The sequence below is a fragment of the Camelus dromedarius genome, chromosome 3 (assembly GCF_036321535.1).
Source record: "Camelus dromedarius isolate mCamDro1 chromosome 3, mCamDro1.pat, whole genome shotgun sequence".
NCBI lineage: Eukaryota > Metazoa > Chordata > Mammalia > Artiodactyla > Camelidae > Camelus > Camelus dromedarius.
In genome coordinates, this window is record NC_087438.1 from 63,514,622 (window position 1) to 63,533,289 (window position 18,668).

The window sequence follows — 18,668 nt, forward strand, 5'->3', positions numbered from 1 at the left end:
CCCATTACCCCTGAAAAGCACTGAAATTATTCTAGCAGATTATAATTTAAGATGGGTAGTGAAACTAAGCTTCCTGGAAGGTACTTTAGACCTTTTTGAGCTGGATTTCAGAAATAAAATGGGATATATGACAAGAGATATTACTGGACAAATGAAAGAAAAGTAACATAAATATTTTAATTAAATAAAAATATAAACTTTATTATTAGATTACCAAGCTTCTGTTCTCTTTTACTATGAAGAAAACCCACTCATTAGTAACAAATTAAATTTGGCCTGATTCACAGCAATAACAATTTTTATTTCTCAGCATTATTAAGGATATGTAAGATACCTAAGACACAAAACACCAACATCCATAAATCATCAGTCACATCCATCCCTGGAGAGGACACCTAAATGCTAGGAGTACCCTGATTTTGGGTGTAGGGGTGGATGAATAGAAGTGAACGAAAAACTCTGAAAGATTTACTATATCTATGAAATTTTATGTCCCCGTGTAATCAAAGAAAATCTCAGAAAATAAGACTCAACAGACCACCAACCTGAATTAGTAAAATATGAACTACAAAATATTTTAAAGGGGATAACTTTTAAAGAGCCTTGGGCTAACCAATTGTTACCTAGTAGAAATCTAATTCTAATTGATGGAATACAATTAAGTGATTTGTAATTAGTACAGTGAGGTGACAGTTTTCTCTCAGTTCTCCTCTGCTTAAAATAATTATGTACCTGTATTTGTATTAAATAGATACTCAGAACAGTTGGAAACAGTTTTGTTTTACCTAAGCAACTCCTTTTAACACTATTCATTTGCCTTACTTAGCTCTGACTTCATAAATGAGCCAAGCAGAGTCAGTATAGGCAGTCTGACTTACAAATGGAACACATATGTAAAAAAGCTTGATATTATAAGGTTTTACTATATTGGAAGTTTAATGATATTTTAGAGACAGGAGTTTTGCTTTTAACACAGTCTGTGTTAAGATCATATCTATTCTGTGTTACTCAGTTCCACTTCGTTTACTGATACAAATAGCATTTTAAAAACTCCACGGCTTTTAAGAAGCCAGTCTTCCACATTTCATTTCTAAACAAAGTGCAAGTGGTAGGAGATTTTAGCTTTGAGCCATGACTTGATTTAGAACATGTTTATCCCCAAAGCAGTACCTTAAGAACATTCACACAGTGTAATTTTTACCTTCAGGGCTGAGCACTTTATGACTCAACAGAGTCAGATTTAGTATTACACTGGCAGGACAATGTAGTACTTCTACGGGTATTAGAAGTTAATAAGTAGATGAGACTTATATATTAAATTTAACATTACAGATATTTTTTTCATTTTAAAACAAAATGTGAAATTTTATAATTATTATAGCTTAATAAAAATAGCAAATATTGATGCCCAAACAGTAAATAACCACTTTGGAAAATATCCACTTTTGATATTTTTAAAAAACTGTATGCATACTTAGGTTTAATTTCTACTTTACCATGCTCTTATATTTTAGGTAAGTATTTTATAAATAACATACAAAAGTTTTTGTTCTGCTTTTAAAATTCATGTTGACCGTCTTTGAACTGGCAAGTTTAATCTCTTTAATTCACTGTGATTGTTGAATTCAAATTTTACTTTTCATTGTATTTTGTGCCTTCTATTTACCTCATTTTTTCTATGCTTCTTTTTTTCTTTTCCTACCTTTTACTAGATTAACTTCCTTCTACTTTTGCCTTTCTGGTATAAAAGTTACATGTTCTCTTTCTATACCTCTAGTGGCATCTTTAAAGTGTCAAAATGAGTATCTGACATATCAAAGTCTAAAATTAATAAATTTTATTTTCCTTTTGAATAGTTTGAAGAGTTGAAAGAGCTTTAATCCACCTTTTAAACTCATCCTACACACTACTTGCATATGGTATATTTGTTCCCTTGTTTTGTACCCTGTTTTTTGGGGGGGTGGTTATTTTGTTGTTGCTTTATCTAGGTAAAGTCTGTTTTGATTTTTCACGTGGTTATCAATCTGTTTGCTCAGTATTCCTCTTTGGTTTCTTTCCTCTCTTTCACTCTCATTAGTTCACTTTTCTTCTTCATTCATTCTTTAGGAAAAAGCAAACCATCAGTCTTTTGTCTGAAAATATCTCGATGTGGACCTAACACTGAATGGCAGTTTTACTTGGGCATAAAGTTCTACATCACAAGTTATTTATTTTTTCTGGTATCTTCTGGTTTCCACGGTTGTTAACATTTCTGCTGTAAGTCTAACTGAGGTTGTAGGTAATCAGGCTTCATTCTCTGGTTTCTTTTATGACCTTTCCCTATGTCTCTGATGTGCTGAAGATTCACTATGTCTAGGGGAAAATGAAGTCTCACTGATCTTCCTGAGGACTCAGTGTACTTCCTAAACCTTTCACCAATTCAGAATAATTCACAGATAATATTTCTTCAAATATTTTTTCATTCCCATTCTTTTTCTGAAATTCCTACTAGATATATGGTGGGCACCCTTGTTCCACTCTCCCTATTGTAAGTTCTCTTTCATATTTTCCATCCCTTTTTGTTTCTCTACATATTAGTAATTTTCTTAGGTCTACCCTCTAGGACTCCAATTCTCCCTACAGCTGTTGTCAAATCTGCTAACTAATCCACTGAATTTTTAACTTTATTGACTATATTTTGATGTCTATACATTTTATTGGGTATTATTTAATCTTTCTTTTTTATAGTATTCTAATCATTATTATGTTATTTTCTCTTTTTATGTTTTTAACCATTTAAAATGATACTTATTTTATGCTCTAACTGTTAGTTCTATTATCTAACACTCTCGTACCTCTGGCTATTCAATTATTACCATCCTTAAAAAAAAAATCACCTTAAAGCACACCGTCTTCATAAAGTCTTCCTCCTAAAATATTTCCTCTGTCAAAAGAAGTCTATTCAGCATAGAATTATTTACTGGCTTTTATTCCTCTGCTTATTATATCTCTTTTACTCGTTTCCCCTACTTGATGTACATTCCTTGAAAATAAAGACTATGGTTTGCACTTGATTGTAATTCAAACAAAAGCAAGTAGAATTCAATAAATTTAATTTTTGGTTTTTAACTTTTTTGAAGTTTTCATTATTGAATTAGCAGAAACAGGCCTAAAAGAGAACCCTGTAACTTGGTTAACTATCTATTTATCCTCCCAATTCTTTCTGGAGGTTTCTCAGTCCCATAAATTTCAGATGAGAATATTTATTATGTTTAATACAAGAAAATGTTTAATGTAAGAATATTTAACATAATATACATGGTAGCCTCAGATTTTAAGGTGAAAGAGTAGCTAATATGAGCACAATATAGTTTAAATTGGGGTATTTCATTTTATTTACTGCTTATATGCAAACATACTGCAGCTAAAATTCAACTTGCCTGATTTCAAAGTTAACTCACCTAAATATGAAGGGTAAACTTCACTACTGGATAATCTGAGCATCTGTAGTACCTTTATTATCAGTAACACTGAATGAAATTCTACAGTCCCCATGGTACACCTCTCCTACAGCCCTTCCAGTCTCACCTCCTTCCTAATTGCTAACTTTACATGTCCAGATAGAGATACAAAACATCACCTAGTCACTTTACATTGGCAGGAGTGGTAATTCAGCATCAGTTGCATGTTACTGGCTAAAGAAGGGGCTAAGAGAGCCTTGGCTACCTCCCAGAAAAGTCATCTCCCTTCAGTTTTCAGGCAGTAATACAGGAGAATATAGTAAGAGTTTAGCAGAAAGAAATCACCTGAAGTTTATTTCCTCTGGTAGGTCTCATGCTGCTTCAGGGCTTCATCTTGAGATTTGATACTTAAAATTTTATTGAGTTGGTATGAGTATGCACTTATATTTTTATATTTATACACACACACACACACACACACATCCTAACCACGTATATAGATAAGATGAATACAGGTATGTATCTACATGAGCATATACACATTTATGTACATACACATACATATACACATCTATATCTTATTTATTTCCATATTTACCTCTCTACAGAGAGTAAAAACTATGAATATATATGCATATATACACACAGATTCACATGCACGTTTTCTGAGAGCCTAGAATAACACTACCACCAATACATAGATCTTGGTGTGTGTGTGTGTGTGTGTGTGTGTGCACACACATACGTATATACATATATAATTTTCCAGTAAAAATAACCAGACCTAACTGGAAATTTAAGGGCTTGAGTTTTATATGTCCTTCTCCATTAGAAGGAACCAAGGATCCTAGAAGAAAAGGCTGATTCAGGACCTGGAGCAAAGAAAGTATAAGTTAAGGCTGGAAAAAAAACTTTTTTTGTACACAAGAAAACAAGAAAATACTGAAAGAGTGATGGAAAAATGTTAAAAGAGGACAAGAACTTGCTTGGTGTGAATTCTTCTAGCCAAACCTGGGTAATTTAGGCATCAAAATAATGATAGCAATGGATTATATAGCCCATTGAATAAAATAAGTATCCATGAATCCATATGATATTTAAAAAGAATAAAGTAAAAAGGAAAGAGGAAAAAAGCTCTTTCTTAAGGAAGAATGCCAACTAATACATATAGAAGAAGTGATGGCGTTAGAAAATCGAGTGCTAAAATTAATAGGTGGAAGTTTCATAAAAAATACAGTCTCAAGTATTTTTCCCCAAATTACTTATTAATTACAAAGAGAAAAAAATAGTAGTTATTTTATAATATAACCTGGCAGACATCACCAGTATTATAGTAAGTCAAAAATCATGTGTTCTTAAAACCATAAATTGAGGACAAAAGATCACATCTAAGGTACTACTGTCAAATACCCATAAACTGAATCTAATCATGAGAATACATATGACAAACTCAAACTGAAGGTCATTATACAAATATTCTGCATTCCTCAAAAAAATGTCAATGTCAAAAAATAAATAGAGGCTTAGGAATGGTTCCAGATTAAAGGAGAATAAAGTGACATGACAATTACATTCAATGTGTCGACCTGGATCTGATCTTTGACTTGAGGAATGTCAGCTATTAAGTATATAATGTGACAATTAGCAAACTTTAAACATGGTTGTAGATTGATAATATATAAAATTTTCTGGTTTTGATAATTGTTCTGTAGTTATAAAGATGCTCTTGTTCTTAGGAAATACACGCTAATGTATTAGTGTTAAAAGGGCATAATGTTTTCAGCTTACTCTCAAATGTTTCAGAAAAAAATTATGTAAGTAATATATACCGTATATGGTTCTTTTTAATCGTGCACCTTTTCTGCAAGTGTGAAATTATATCAAAAATATAAGATTATTTTTAAATTTCCCACATTGTTCATACTCCTAGCACAGGTGCTAGTGACACTGCATCTACTTCCACAATTATTTCAACAGCAATGTGACAGATGACAAATAGGGTAACAATAATTTGCTTTCATCAAAACATTTTAACTTCTTGAAATGTTATAAAACTACAGCTATACTTGGGGATAATTTTCATACATTATTGTTTGTCAAACTCGAAGACTCACTAGAATAAATCCTACCATTTGCTATGTTTATGCCTATGTTCATCTCTTATCTAAAATTCTTACTCCCCCATTTTTCTCCATTTCCCCCAAATTCAGTTCAAATGCTACCTCCTATCTGAAGTTTTCACTGATTATATTCATGACTCTGTGCTTTTCTTAAGATGTTTCGCATTCTATCATAATTAGCTCACATTCTCATTTGCCCACTGAAGTAAGCACCTTACAAACAAGATTTACATCCCACTTTACTGCAACATCAACCACACTATAGATGCACATGAATACTGCATGGATGAAAAATAACTGGTCATGCGTGCAGACATTTGGTGTTTCAGTTTATAAAGAACTAAAGGTAATACATTAAAAATATTTTAAAAATTAATTTTTGAAAAAAAAAATTTTGTATTGCAAGTAAATTCATACAATTCAAAAATGAGAATACTATAATGTAATATATGTCCCTGTCCTCCTCCATTGTCTTCCCTCTTACCCCCAGAGGTAATCTTACTATTTAGTTTCATATGTATTCTTTCAGAGTTTCTTAGTATCAATATAAGCAAGTAAAAATGTATTATTTCCCTCTCTTTCTTAAAAAAGACAGTACACTACACACACCATATTGCCTACTGTTGCACAATGTCCTCTTATTATTCTCACTTTCTTATAACAAATTATATACACTGTGTTACCTTATCATCTGAAAATTTATCGTGATGATCTACCCTCTCAGTAACACAGGTCTTCTTTACCCTTTTTTTACTAGCCGTAGTATTCCATCGTATGGATGTACAAGAATTTAATCAATTTTTAAAAATATTTAATGCTTCTTAAAAGTACTTACTAAGAAAAACATATATAACCTTAAGCATTGTTTATTAAATCCTATGCAAATTAAATGTGCACATAATTATTATCTTGGGACTTAGAATCATTTAAAATAAATATCCACCCTGTAAGTTACCTAACTATTTAAAAAAGAACAATGCCTTTTCCTCCTGATGTCCTATTTATCCTAACTCTATATTCCATCATAGCTCCCTCCTAGGAAGGGATGAAATGAGGGAGGGAGGGTAGGAGGGATGGAGGGAGAGATGGAGGAAGGGAGGGACAGAGGGAAAGCAGGGGGAGGAAAAAATTACGTGAAATATCTTAATAATTAAGGTTTAATATTATTCAATAATGTCAGTTTGGCTAAACCTAAAAGGGCTCCTCTAGCATCTTTACATTAAAGAGACTATGATATGAATGGCAATGAGTTGTCTAATTAGAACTAAATCACATTTACCCTGGGTGCAAATCCTCTTAAGTCAGAACTACATCACTAGAATTAGCTCCATCTTTTCCCTATTTTTCCCCTTAAAACCTTTTATACTTCATTCTCGGTGGGTACATTCTAAACTTTTAAAAAGTCTTTTGAAGTAACTGCTTTTTCAGCACATCTTTGAAATAAAATTCATTCCTCTAACTTCCCATTAGCATTCCTGGGAGTTCTAGTCTATGTCTCCAGTTGTCCTTCATTTAGAATAGCCTTAAATCACTTGCTCTCACGTTTTCCTTTTACCTGCTCTACAGAAGAGTCTTCCTTTTTATAAGCCATCCTTTCTTCCCAATAATCAGATTCTTAAATAGCTTATCAGAGCAACAGACACATACGCGCATCCAACCAACTACTGAAATCGCCTTCCAGTGATTTCACAGGCACTTCAAACTCAGGATGTTCAAACTGACTCCACCCTTACATATCTAAACCTCCAGTGTGTTCATCAGCACCACAGACAGTACTACCATCCACCTAACTGCTCAAGTCAGAAGCCTAGATGTCCTTTTCTTTCATCTTCCCCTTGCAATCAATCAGCAAGTCCCTCAAGCTAGTCTTGGAAGACCTCCATATCTCCCCATCTCTGCTATCACCATTCTAGTTCATTCTAGACTATCAACAGGTTTTATCTCTCCCATGGATTGCTTCTGTAGCCTCCTTCTGCTGTATCTATTATAGCAGATCTTCCTTCAGATCATATCTCCTGTTAGCAGACAAATTCTTCCTTTACAGATGCAAATCTAATAGCTTCCCAGTGCTATAAGGACAAGGCCTCAATCCTTAAATCCAGCATCTGATGCCTGCCTACCTCCCAAGTTTCATCCTATACCACCCTCTTTCCTCATTCTCTCTATTGTTTAGCCACAGTGACTTTCTCTTAAATTCTCAGACGTACCGGAATCATTTTCATCTGAGAGCCTTTGCAAACCTTGTTGCTTTGCTGGGAATGCTCATCCCATTCATCGTGTATTCAGCCTCAGTGTCTTCCTTGCCCAGCCCTGAATCCATCCTCAAGACACAGCTAAGAATCTTGCATTCCTCAAGGGTAAAGCAGGACAAGGAGGATACCTCCTGGGAAAGGAATAAGACAACTGGTCATATCTCCTAGGAAACTAATGACAGATGTCTGGCAATAAACCAGTACTCCTTACTAACAGTGAAAAGAAAGAAAGAAAAGACCCTTGCACTCCTCCTGCCTCACACTTAAGATGATTAATAATGTCTTTTGCAAGATCTGTCTTTGCTACTAGACTTTAAGCTTTTGGTAGAGGAGCAACTACGTGTATTTATAAAATTTGTCTTGGGCTGTATGTCTAGGGCCTAGCTCATGTAATGGCAATCAATGTTTTTGAATAAACAGTAATAATATTAGCAAAAATACACAGAGCACTCACACTGACCTAAGTTCTTTTAATAAATCTCCACTCCTTTAATCTTCACAACAACCCTATAAAGAAGGACACAAAAGCATTTGAAAGGTTAGATAACCTGCCCATGGTCACACAGCTAAGTAAGTCACAGAGTCTCGATTCAAACCTAGGCAATCTGCCTGCCTTGGAGTCTATTTTCTGAACTTACACGATATATTCCATCTCTGGTTTTACACAGTCAAAAAATTAAAATGCTAAGGGACAGTGTGATGAAAAACTGAAATTAAAGGGCTATTAGTAACCTAATACCAGCAGGCAAGAACAGAAACGAGAGGATATTTCAGGTAGGTAAAGAAAGAAAGAGTGATTTTAACTGCCAAGACTAGGTATTCTTAATTTTTGAGCATTCTTAATTTGTGAGCATTCTTAATTTGTGAGCACTTTTGGCTGTCTGATGAAGCCAATGAACTCTTCTCAGAATAATATTTTTTTTAAAACATTAACAAAATACACAGGATTACAAAAGAAATCAATTATAGTGGAATACAGTTGTTCAAAAAATTTTCAAATACCAGATATGTGATATATTATATGTCATTCCTTATTAACGCATTTTAGGTGCACCTAAAACTAAAGTTTTATCATATCAAAACAGGTGATTTGTATCTGTGAAAAAGTCACAAGACTGCTAATACTATTACTTTTTATGCCTACATTTACAAAATTTTTTAAATTAGGTTGGAGATTAGTAAAAAAGAAAGATGTAATTTTTTAACCCATTGAGGTTCACAGACCCTCACCGCCTAATTCTGATCCCCTGGGGTTAAGAATCCCTGGACTAAACAGCACACCTGGAGCCTACAGGCCCTTCCACAACGTGCCATGCCCTGGCCCCAAAGCGAAAAAAAGTCTGACCGGCATCTTTTCTGAGATATATGCTATAGACAGCACTGCTCTCGATTTATCTCCTGGCCACGTAAAATCACAGGATTTGATTTTTAGTATTGAGTATATTCAGATGATTTCAGCATGAAACACTAGAGCCCAATTTTTCCTATTTCTCTGAGTAATATCAATATCTATGTTTCAAAAACAAGAAGGATTTTGATTCCATGGCTCTTCAACTCAGCCACTCAGGACAAAACCATCACTGTATCAGGCATCCAGTTAAAAAACCCCATTAACCTTTCATGATCTCTTCCTCTTTCCTTATCATTCTGTTAAAGTGGAAATTTTAAAAAACGATCTCAAAGGCAAACAGAATGTTTGAATGACTCTCAGTTGATTTTTATTAACATACTCAAGGAAACATTGTAATTCACACATCTCAGGTAGACCAATACATGAAAATAAAAGGTTAATAACAGATACCAATAAGCTAGAAAAAGAAACAAGCTATAAAAGTCAGATATTACACTTGCAAATAATAAATTTCTTATAAATTTATTTACTCTACCTAAAGAAAAGCACTTACAGAAAGAATAAGATCACACTGGCTAGGGACAAAAGAAAAATAAGGTAGACTGATAAATTCAGTGTAGCCTTTGCTATGTCATCTGAATTTGTGAAACTAAAAGAATAAGAGCAATATATTATCGATTAATACTTCGCCTCTAACTTTTTTCAAAACAAGGTAACCATTACCTACAGTGATGGCAAGAATAAAAACAATACTATTTTCACCACTCTCCTTTTACATTTCTACACGGAGAGTTTAAACAATTCAACAAGAATTTTTTGAGCCAAAATAGAGGATAATTCTACTGAACGTAATGACGTGGATTTTGCTGAGAACCACGATCCTAAGAAAGATGGGCTACCTTAAATCAGGAGATACTTTCATAACCTCTTCAAAGGAGGGAGAGGAAGAGAAGTTTCTTCCAATCTTCCAGTTTCTACTACATTATAAGCAAAAAAAAAAAAAAAAAAAAAGTACAATAACTTGTTAGATTTCAAGCTTTTGGCTATAGTGAAATTACCAGTATTTGGATTTGCCTTCTCACTATTAACAAATAAAAAAGTATACAAAATAAATGGTTTTCAGAGAGTGAAAAACGGGCGCCATAGATCTGTGTTCCCTGGAGTCCCCATAATCTCCTTGGCTTTCTGCCTAAAGGCAATTTCTGGACTGTGGCCCAGGGAGGAGGAACCAAAGCAGAAACCAGTGGCCTCACAGAGTTGAGGAGATTTGAGTTCAAGGAAAATGAGGTAAGTGGAATTTGCAAGACACAATACCAGAGAGGGAGTTATGCAGAAAAAAAGCTCTAAAAATCTACATATGAGTTCCTATAAAACTTTGGCTAAGCTGTGTATGCATAAGGTGAAACTACCAAAAGGCTGAAGTAAGAAAACTACTGAGGAAAAAGAAAATGACAAGTTTAAAGGTGAACAATTTGAAGATCTATAGGACTCCAAGACATTTGAGTTCAAACTAGCCAGAGTGAAAAGGCTTCACTGAGTACTCAGGAGTAGTCAGTAGTGTCCAGAGAAGGGTGATACCTCAGAGCCAGGTACCCTCTCAGAGTAGAGCTCAGCGATCTCTGGAGTATCAGCTACTCTACATCTACCTCAGCAAAGCTTTAACACAAACCTACAAATTAACTATTCTGCAATAAACTTAACTGCTGCCAAAACAACATTCGACGTTCTTTAAAGGCAGCCAATATCCTGACACTTACCAATATAATATTTATAATGTCCATCATCCAATACAAATTACTATAGACACTCACAGAAACAGGAAAATGTGATCCATAACTGGGAGAGAAATCGGTCAATAAAAACAGACCTAGAAATGATAGAAATGATGAAATTAGGAGAAAAGTACATAAAACCAGCTATTAAAAAAATATTCAAGGGTGTAAAGAAAAATATAAATATAGTGAGAAAAGAAATGCATAAAGAGGAACAATGGAACTGCTGAGAACTGAAAAACACAATAACTGAAATTAAAAATTCAGCAAATAGGTTGAACATCAGATTAAACTCTACAGAAGACTAGATCAGAGAGTACAAAGATATAGAAATGAAAGCTATCCAAAATGAGAAAGACAAAAAACTGAAAAAATGAACAGTGCCTAAGTGACCTTTGGGACAATGATAAGCAGCTTAATATACATGTAATTGGAGTACAGGAAGTAAGGGGTGGGGGAGGGGTGAAATATTTTTAAAAATAATGTCAGATCATTTTCCAGATTTGATAATAATTATAAACATACATATCAAAGAAGCTCAACAAAGAAGATAATGAAGAAAAGAACCTCGAGGTACAATCATAATCAAATTGCTGAAAAGCAGTAATAAAGACAAAAATCTCAAAAGCAGCCAGAGAAAACAACACATTGCATAGAGAAAATCAAAGATAAGAAATACCACTAACTTTTTGCCAGAAGAAAATGAGAAAACACCTTTAAAGTAATCCAAGAGGAAAAAAAACAAAAAACAAAACCTCATGCCTAGAATTCTACTACACTGAAAACATCCTTCAGAAATGAAGGCAAAATAAAGACCTTTCCAGACAAACCAAAGCCAAAAAAATTAATTGCCAGCAGACTGGTACTAGAAATATTATAAAATGTTCTTTATGCTAAAGAAAATGTTTCCAGATGGAAATTCAGATATAGGGAGAAATGAAAGTACAATGTTATGAGGCTTTCACATTATATGTGAAATGGTATAATTTGAAGATAAACTGTAGTAAGTTAAAGATGCAGACTGTAAACCCCATAGCAACCATCAATAAAGTAAAACCAAAAGGTATAGATAATAAGCCAAAAGAGGAGGTAAAATGGATTAGTACCAAATATACAGTATATTCAGTTAGATTTATTACTTTTAGCTAAGGTTTTTCTTATAAGTGAAAAGATGAACTTCTACTGAAGTCTGTAGTATACACTAACCATTTGCCTATTTTTGTACCAACATTAATTATAGTTTCTCCATGTACAAAGCTAAAGGACCTAAGAATACAGGCATTCTAGAAATTCAATAAACACCATTCTGTCAAAAAAAGTAATAGATTCTTACTTAGATAAAATATGGATAATTTTTTACAAACTTAAATGATACTTCTTATCAGTCAGATCTGATAATATCAAAAGAATGGGAATCATCAAAATATAAATTAAGGTTCAGTGGTACAAATCTTTTCTCAGAGTATGGGAACATAACCATTTCTGAAACAATTCAAGGCATTTAAAAAATTGATTTCATTCTAGAAAATATCTAACAGGAAAAAAATTGTTTCTACTTCTAAAACCCATAAAAGAAAGAAAAATAGCTTTCCAATGATTCCTACACACTTTCAAAGAATAAAATTTAAAGGCTTATTGTTTAAGGATACATGCTAAAAAGATTAGCTGTCAATAAAACATGAAACTTCTTAAACTTAAAAAAACACCTTAGTACTTTGATTTGACTGAAGCAAACAAACGTTAAAAAATTATCTTAAATGTATAATATGTAACTTCGGTGGTATCTGACAGCTATTTTATTACATAAAATATTTTCCTTTGGTGAGCCTCACCAGCTGGTACCATTTTCCCAGAAAGACAGCTGTTTTTTAGTTTCCCTATCTCAGCACATTTCCAACTGTCAGTTCTAACTGTATGCAATCCCATAGTGACAGAATACTTTAAGAGGAATGGCTCATTAACTGTGAATCTATGAAGTCCACTCTCTTCAGTGAATTCAAATTAAACCCACAGACTTGCTAGCTCATAACAGAATTCCCCATACATTTTTTTGTTGTTGTTCTTTTACACTGTAGACTCAGAGTAAAATATTCATGTCTTCTACTATAAAATTTTTTCCTCAATCCTATAAATGCACTGACATAAAATGTTAGTGGAAGTGTATCTTGAAAAATTATAAATTACAAAGCTATTTTTTAAAAAATGATTTCTTTCAAATTCCTTTACCATGTAAGTGGCATACAATTTTGCAGAGAGACTAGTTTGAATCATAAAGCTCAAGTTTAAAATGTACAATAGGTTCTTAGAAAATTCCCAGTAACTACTCTAAGCGGAGGCTGACAATACAGGCCATTAAGAAGCAGATGAGATAATGTGTATAAAAAAGCTTTAAAAAAAAGAATATCAGTTTTTAAATGTAAGGTATCTTTACTATCAATACAAGTAAATACCTTTATAAATTATTTGGAAATATAACAAAATAAGCATGGACCATGGGAAATATCATGTATGTACACCAAGAGCACATCAGTGGATGCTAACCACAGAAATTCCAGAAATTGGAAACTTTGTACACTGTTGGTGGGAATATAAAATGGTGTAGCCACTATGGAAAACAGTATAGAGGTTTCTAAAAAAGTTAAAAATATAATTAACATATGACCCAGCAATCTCACTTTTGCCATATATCAAAAAGAATCAAAATCAAAATCTCAAAGCGATATCTGTACTCTCATGTTTGTTGTAAGACATGGAGGCACTACATTCTTTTTTTTTTTTGTGAGGGGGTGCTGGGGAAGGTAATTAAGTTTATATAATTTTAGAGGAGGTACCAGGGATTGAACCCAGGACCTTGTGCTTACTAATCATGTTCTCTACTGCTTGAGCTATACTCTCCCGTTGTAAGACATGGAAACAACCCAAATGTCCATTAATTGAGGAGTAGGTAAAGAAAATGTGGTACATACATATACTGGAACATCATTCAGCCTTCAAAAAGGAGGAAATCCTGTCATATGTGACAACATGGAAGAATCTGGAGGACATTACACTAAATAAGTCAGTCACAAAAGAACAAAAACTGCATGATTCTACTTGAATGAAGTATCTTTAATAGTCAAACTCCGAGAAAACAGAGAGTAAAATGGCAGTTGCCAGGGGCTTGGGGGAAGGCAAAATGGGAAGTTGCTGTTCAATGGGTATACAGTTTCAGTTATGCAAGACCAATTAGTTGTAAAGATCTGCCATACAACATAGTGTCTGTGGTTAACAATACTGTTGTGCACTTAATTATGTCAAGAGGGTAGCACTGATGCAGTTTTCTTACACACACACACACACACACACGTGTGTATGTGTATGTGTGTGTGTGTGTATATATATATATATATATATATAAAATTTCATACCCCTGTCCCATAACATTAAAAACACAAAAGATTTGCTGAAACAAACAAACAAAAATTTTAAAGAAGGATGATATTGGATATGTAGTGATTCAGAGACAAAGCCACAGAAACTTTGGCCCTTTCTTCACTCTTTTCCAAATGGAATATTTTCCCTAAGTCGATAAATATGGCTTGAAGAACTATCAAATATGTGGAGACCAAGTCTATTCTCCGCTGCCTACAGGAACATATTTTTGCCAAGACTGTCAACCCACATCACCCTTGAAACTATTTAGAAACTATCACCAATTAGGAAACATGTTAAAGTTGTAACCTAATAATACATATAATATATATTTGTACATCTGTGTCTATCTACCTACCTGTCGTACATACACAAACATGCATACATACACATATACTATCTAGATATTAAATAGATTTCTGTCCTCAGAAAAAATAACTGTTTCTCTGAAGATGTACACTGGTTTTTTTTAATGATAAAGTAAATATGGACAAGTATATTCATTAATCCATTAGAAAAATGGACAGTAGCCTTTTTAAACTTATGGGTAGTGCATTGTTTATGACCCCTAAGTTTGTGTGAGAATGCAGCCCACTAAACTGTTTGACTGGTTCTAAGATTTGTAGAATTGCTCGGTACACTAAGGAGTCTCAACTAAATTCTCACCGGTTTACAACTCCAAGTCAGAATTTTCACACTAGCTTCTAAAATATCTCAAACAAAGATCATCCTGCAATCTTATATCTACTTAAAGTGTCCTATAACCACTGACTTCCAATATTACAGAAAAAGGTATCTGCTCTTAGGAGACAGACAGTAAAAAGTAAACAAACAGATAGGATAGCGCTTTGTTACTTCATAGACTGCATAATTCCCGAGTAAACTTCTCACCTCTAGTTTCTGGGGAGCAGGTGGATCTGCTGGCTGTTTTTACTTCCCAGTTGTCAAATCTCATGTTATATTTTCCTTTAATATCTCCTCTGAATCAACCATTACTAAACATAAGTCGTTTGAGCAACTTGTCAAGCTCGAAACATGTCTAGCACAGTCAAACTAGGCTTCAGCAAACAAATATTTTATCTCATATGCTGGTTGTGTGCCTCAGTTGATTTTAACATTAGTGCAGGACAGAGACAATTGTTCTAGGAGCTAGATGGGAAATGAGTACAGATGAACACTGAATATGTTTTCTTAGCATCCCAGTATAGCTTCAACTAGTTATTCTGTATTCAACAAGATATTTCAGGACCCTAAGAAGAGCTAAAAAGTATACACAATCTTTTCACATAATATAGTCTAAATACTTCTTAGCAATCAAAACCCACATTTAATCTTAAGTTTGGGAAACCTAATGCCTATAAACATTTTCATAAACTGGTCTTCCCTCCTTCAAGTTACATCTGCTCTAACTCCTAGAAAAAGTTACTCTTGAGAAGGGAGTTCAAATGCCTTTGAAATATATGACTTCCTAATTCAAGATTTTATTGCTACATGCAATCAATTAACCTCTGCCTCAGACTATTTCATCTGTAAAAATGGCCAAACACAACTTTCTGCACTGTAACACATTTAACCATCAACTTATAGTCAATGACTTACAACAGTTTTTGTTAAGATATTCCATACAACTTGGAAAAGTGTGATATTGACCATAAATACTCATTCTGAATAAATTAAGTTCCAGAATCATTTCTAAATTCTGTATCACACTGCACCCAGAATCTCTCTATTCTGATCAAACAGTTCACAAATGCCCAAAAAAGAGATTCCCAGTAGTGCATGTGTCTGTACACACACATCTATGAATATGGATGTGTGTGGATGCATGCGTGTATCCCCCAAAGGAAAAAGAGGTTCAAGGAACAATTTGTGCAGTCTCTTCTTTAAAAATCAGGAAAAAAAAAAAAACCCTGACAAATTCATGAATAGGAATAAAATAAAGAGTGTAATGAGAAGGCCCATCTGCCTATGACATAATAGCCAAGCATGATTTTTTAGAATCTTTTCCCTTGAACTAATTTAACAAAATGTTCCTAAAACCTAGAGAGTACTGAGATGGGGATGTGGTGGAGGGTGGGGAGGGCATCAATTAGCATATATTTTAGAAGTCAAAGATAGTTTATCTTTACTAGTATTAATAGAATTTACCCTAATTTTCATTTCTACTATTTCCAAAACCCTAATCAATCTTGAGGAAAGGAAGAAAGAAATAAAAAGATGTGAAAACTTAGAACATATCTATCCTTCTTCTGGCTCATGCAAGATATATTTATAAAATATTTGTATATAAAAACAAACTGTATACACTGCAACTACATTTCATGCAAAATATACCTTACATTAAATATCTACCTGAATAAGGACTTTTTTCCAAAGCACAGATAGATAAAGATTTAGTACAACAGGACATTGGCTCAGAAAAACATACCAGATGAACATAAAAGGTTAATTTTAATAATCAAATTCATAATTCATCTAATCTAGGAAATGCCAAGAATAGTTTAAAGAGATATTCCATTTAACATGAACTAATGCACCAACTGTCAGTAACAGTGACGATAACTAACTGATTCTGGAATACAATATGCTTGTGTTTAATGACATCAATAGACATGTAGGAAATTTACAATAGATTATTTGCCCAATTACTGTGATGCTTGTAAAACCATTACTAGGCTACAAATCTTATTCTACTTTTAGAAACGTCCATGATCCAAGAAAAGAAAAAAAAAAAGCATAAAACATATTATTCTTTTCTTAGACAGGTACATTTCAGTGAAAATACAATTTTAAGAATGTTATGCTTTTGTTTCTGGCACAGAAAAACATCTCTAAGCATTATTCATATTATTTCTCTCCCCTAAAGTTAACATACTTTAATGCCATATGGGCACAAATTTACTTCTGTTCATTTAAACTTGCAATTAAACTTTATAACATAGAAAACTGCTAAAGTAAAATAATCCCATTCCACTGAAAGGCATTTTTTTTTTCTAAAATAACATGGGTGATGTGCCAAATGGCTGGGGTGGTAGCTCATTATACCTTCAGTGAGAATCCAAGTTTGAGGCTTATCTTGGGTTCTCACACATAGCAGCAAAACCTTGGAGTGCTATCAAGGGTTAGAAAGGACAGATCAAATGTCTGAATTGAGTGAATCCATTCAGGGGGCATTGGTTGTTCAGTAATCTAATGAGTAATGCATTAGTAATCTATTAATCAATGCATTTTATTGTAACTTTACTAAATATCAGAGTCCCTTATATCTAAAATATTCAAACCATTTCACAGAAAGAAGCCCTTGTGCTGCCCAGAAAATGTCCCTTTCTTCTTTAATCTATGTCAACTCTTCTAAAATCATAAACTCCATTTAGTGACTGAAAGAAATACTTGTGAAATTCTGATTTATAGGGAATCAGAAAGCTAATATACTTTCAAAGAAGTATGCAGTAGGATCTTCAGCATATTGTTAATCCTAAATATACATTCATAAAGTGGGTAGATGAGAAGATAAGTCATCCCCACTTAAAGTAGGAAGGTCAAAGAAAGATGTCCAAGGAATCAGGCAGCAATGAGGCGAGAGGGGGCAAAGCCGGACACGTGTCATAAAGCAACATTCTTCATAGTGTCTTTCATATGAACCATGGTAAATTTTTACTCTATATTTGAAGAGACTGAATAACGTAAGGACACTTAGATTAATCAATGTTAATAATTATACACCAATTCCAACTGTTGACACAAGGACAGACAAATCAAAAAAACAGATCAACTTCAAAATCAAAAATATTCCCTTTTAGAAACTGAAATGCAGTCACATTCAATTATATTAGGCAACCTGATAAAACGCATCCACAAATAACCTATATATAGCTAACATTATACTTAATAGTAAAAGATTAAATGCTTTCTCTCTAAGATTGGGAACAAGGCGAAGATTTGCACTTTCAACACTCTTATTCAACACAGTGCTAGAAGTTTTGATCAGTGCAATGAGACAAGAAAAGGAAATAAAAGACATGCAAATCAGAAAGGCGGAAATAAAACTGTTACTATTTGCAGATGACATGGTTGTCTACATAGAAAATCCCAAAGAAATCTAGCAAGAAAAAATGAAGTCTTAGAACAAATAAGTGAGTGTAGCAAGGAATTCAAGGTACATGATAAACTTACAAAATTATTTATATTTTATATACAGTAATGAAAACATGAATGCTGAAATTAAAAATATACCATTTACAACCAAACAAATGAAATACTCAGGTATAAAATTAACAAAATGTGTTCAAGATTTGTATGTTGACAACTACAAAATGCTGATG

At 33.4% G+C, this 18,668-nt stretch overlaps 1 protein-coding gene across 5 annotated transcripts in view; it reads right to left on the reverse strand.

The window, feature by feature from the left end:
- The window catches only part of ARB2A (ARB2 cotranscriptional regulator A), a 362,845-nt gene that overhangs the window by 283,881 nt on the left and 60,296 nt on the right, over positions 1 to 18,668 (reverse strand). Inside the window, exon 2 of one of the 5 annotated variants that reach the window (XM_031448369.2) lies at positions 7,768 to 7,943. The exons of the other annotated variants lie outside the window; for them this stretch is intronic. Within the exon in view, the coding sequence (XP_031304229.1) occupies positions 7,768 to 7,782 (15 nt within the window). The 5' untranslated portion in view covers positions 7,783 to 7,943. The remainder of the gene's footprint in view (positions 1 to 7,767; positions 7,944 to 18,668) is intronic. 5 annotated transcript variants of the gene reach the window in all.